At 43.6% G+C, this 3,523-nt stretch overlaps 1 protein-coding gene across 1 annotated transcript; it reads left to right on the top strand.

Moving 5' to 3' along the window:
• Positions 1–2,332: 2,332 nt before the first annotated feature.
• On the top strand, positions 2,333–3,265 carry LOC307052348 (olfactory receptor 2M5-like; the record flags this gene model as incomplete). The annotated part of the gene is given in 2 exon segments (XM_079703233.1): positions 2,333–3,031; positions 3,035–3,265. Coding segments are annotated over 2 exon segments (930 nt in total).
• Positions 3,266–3,523: the final 258 nt, after the last annotated feature.

The raw sequence follows: 3,523 nt of genomic DNA, 5'->3' as shown, positions 1-3,523 counted from the left end.
AGTAACAAAAATACCAGTAAGGATATGGAGGATTTGAACAACTAAAGTAGCAACTTGACCTAGTGGACATAAGTAGAAAATTGTACCCAACTACCACAAAACACACATTCTCTTCAAGTGCACACCCAACAGTTGCCAAAATTGATCACATGCTGTTCCATAAAGCAAGTCTTGACATATTTCAGAGCCTTGAAATCAGACAGATTTCAATATTCTTCTAGTATTACACTAGAAATTAATTGACAAATAAACAAAACTAGAAAATCCATTTATATGTATTATGAAAAATTAGTAAACAGAAAACTCAATTAAATAGAGCTGTGAGACAAGAAGGGGGAGCTCTCATGCCCTTCCATGATAGCAGAGCCCAACAGGAAGAAGAAAAACTTCTTTCCTGACAAGGACTCAGCAGATGAAAAGCTGTGGATTCTGTTTGCTCTACCCCTCCCAACTTGTGGCCACCTGGAGAGGTGGGATAGGGAGGGTGGGAGGGAGACCCAAGAGGGAGGGGATATGGGGATATATTTATACGTATAGCTGATTCACTTTGTATACAGCAGAAACTAACACAGTATTGTAAAGCAATTATACTCCAATAAAGATGTTAAAACAAAAAAATTTTCTCCTTCCCTTGCTGTTAGGGCACTTGCATATGGCTCCCCATGGTAGCAGACCTTAAATTGCAATTTTCTGCTGATCCTGAATAAATCTGTCTTTGCTGGAGAAATATCTGGAGTCTATTTGTTTCAGGTCAACAGTATATTCGTATATATGGAAATTAAGGGATAAGCTTCTAAGTAACCCAAGAGTTAAATAAGAAATTACAATGGAAATTTTAAAATATTTTGAAAAGAGAGATAACAAAGATATGACATGTCCAAACTTGTGGAATATAGGTAAAGCTACGCTTAGTGGGAAATTCATAACTTTAAATGGATATATTTTAAAATGAAAAAGGCAGAAAATCAGTTGTCTAATTTCCATCTCAGGAAGTTAGCAAAGAAAGACTACATATATAAATCTCTTGTATACATTATATATATTTTAAAATAAAAAACTAAAAATTAGAAAATCAAGGTGTAGAACAGTGTTTATAGTGTTCTAACTTTTGTGTAAACATGGGGAAGGGATTTATGTATGTACTGGTTTTTAAATGCACAAAATATACCCAGAAAGATACATTCGATACTTGGGAGAGAATTTCACTCTACACCACCCCCCCACTTTGTTTTTATTGGGGTATAGTTGTTTTACAATGTTGTATTAGTTTCTACAGTACAGCAAAGTGGAGTTCCCTGTGCTATACAGCAGGTTCTCATTAGTTATCTATTTTATATATATTAGTTAGTGTATATATGTCAATCCCAATCTCCCAGTTCATCCTACCCCCAATCCCCCTTTCCCCCCTTGCTGTCCATACGTTGTTCTCTATGTCTGTGTATTTCTGCCTTGCAAACTGGTTCATCTGTACCATTTTTCTATATTCCATATATATGCATTAATATACGATATTCATTTTTCTCTTTCTGATTTACTTCATTCTGTATGACAGTCTCTAGGTCCATCCACATCCCTACAAATTACCCAATTTTGTTCCTTTTTATGGCTGAGTAATATTCCATTGTATATATGTACCACAACTTCTTTATCCATTTGTCTGTCGACAGGCATTTAGGTTGTTTCCATGAGCTGGCTAGTGTAAATAGTGCTGCAATGAACATTGGGGTGCATGTGTCTTTTTGAGTTATGGTTTTCTCTGGGTATATGCCCCATAGTGGGATTGCTGGGTCATATGGTAGTTCTATTTTCAGTTTTTAAGGGACCTCCATACTGTTCTCCATAGTGGCTGTATCAATTTACATTCCCACCAACAGTGCAAGAGGGTTCCCTTTCTTCACACCCTCTCCAGCATTTATTGTTTGTAGATTTTTTTTTTTTTTTTTTTTTTTTTTTTGCAGTACGCGGGCCTCTCCCTGTTGTGGCCTCTGCCGTTGCGGAACACAGGCTCTGGACGCACAGGCTCCGCGGCATGTGGGATCTTCCCAGACCGGGGCACGAACCCGTGTCCCCTGCATCGGCAGGCGGACTCTCAACCACTGCGCCACCAGGGAAGTCCTCCCTAGTCTTTCAAGAGAAATAAGATCAAATCCTGAGGACATCTGAGAGCAAATGGATATTCACTGCAGAAGGAAAGAATGGGGCTATGACAGTGCGCTGGGCACTGCCCTGTAGAAGAAACAGGAGGCAGTTATTTTCCTTGTATGATGCAGATGCCAGGTAAGTTGCTTTGTTCTTATGCTTGCTCCTCTATTTTTTCTTCAGGGCCAAGGCCATGGATGTCTGGAACCACACCTCCCTATCGGATTTCATCCTTTTGGGTCTGTTCAGCTACTCACCATATGACTTCTTCCTTTTTTCCCTTGTCCTTCTGGCCTCTGCTGCCGCCCTGGCTGGCAATATCCTCTTCCTCCAGCTCAGACAAGGCGATAGGCGCCTGCACACCCCGATGTACTTTTTTCACAGCCAGCTCTCTATCTTGGACCTGACCCTGAATGGCACGGTAGTACCCAAGATGACAGCCAACTTCCTCTCGGGCAGTAAGTTCATCTCTCAGGGTGGCTGCGCAGCTCAGGTCTTCTCAGTGGTCATGGTAGGAGGAGCTGAGTGCTTCCTCCTGGCGGTCATGGCCTATGACAGGTACGTGGCAGTGTGTCACCCCCTGCGGTACTCTGTGCTCATGAACTGGAAGACCTGTTGTCTGATGACCTTGGTGTCCTGGATGGTTGGAGTGGCCAACAGCGTGATTGACGTGGGCGTGGTCTTCAGCTTCCCCTACTGCGGCTCTCTACAGGTGGATCACTTTTTCTGTGAGATCCCCACCCTGCTGAGGCTCTCTTGTGCTGACACCTCGCTCTTCCAGCACTTCATCTATGCTTGCTGTGTGGTCATGCTGCTGCTGCCTCTGGGGATCATTGTGCCTTCCTATGCCCGAGTCCTCACGGCTATGACTAGCATGCCTTCTACTGAAGGGTAACAGAAGGCTCTGACCACTTGCTCCTCCCACCTGGCTGTGGTGGGCCTTTACTATGGGGGAGGCATATTTAACTACATGCAGAAGGCTTCTGCTAGAACACCAGCGGGAGACAGAGCCATCTCCACCTTCTACACCATCTCTGTGCCGAGGCTCAACCCACTCATTTACAGCCTGAGGAACAGGGAGGTAATGAGGGCCCGGAAAAAGGTGCTGGGGAGATGGAGAGTGTAGACACGCCCACCCTTTTGGGGCTTCCTCTCTTGTTCTGCTCCTTCCTCTGCAAGCTCAGGTGCTCTTGTGGTTCATGTTCCTCCTCTGTACTCTTTGGGCCCTTCTGGCTGGTTGGGTTGAGGCTATGAGCTGAGCAATCTGAAAACATTTGTATTGAAGAGGTCAAGGAAACAGATGGTAAGTGATCAGTTTCACAGTGAATCCTTCCTCCACTGAGCACCCCTATTTCTGTCCAATGAAGGTAGATACATAGATACA

Source organism: Hyperoodon ampullatus (genome assembly GCF_949752795.1).
Source record: "Hyperoodon ampullatus genome assembly, chromosome: 4".
In the NCBI taxonomy this organism is placed as follows: domain Eukaryota; kingdom Metazoa; phylum Chordata; class Mammalia; order Artiodactyla; family Ziphiidae; genus Hyperoodon; species Hyperoodon ampullatus.
This window is presented reverse-complemented; position numbering and strand designations above follow the sequence as displayed.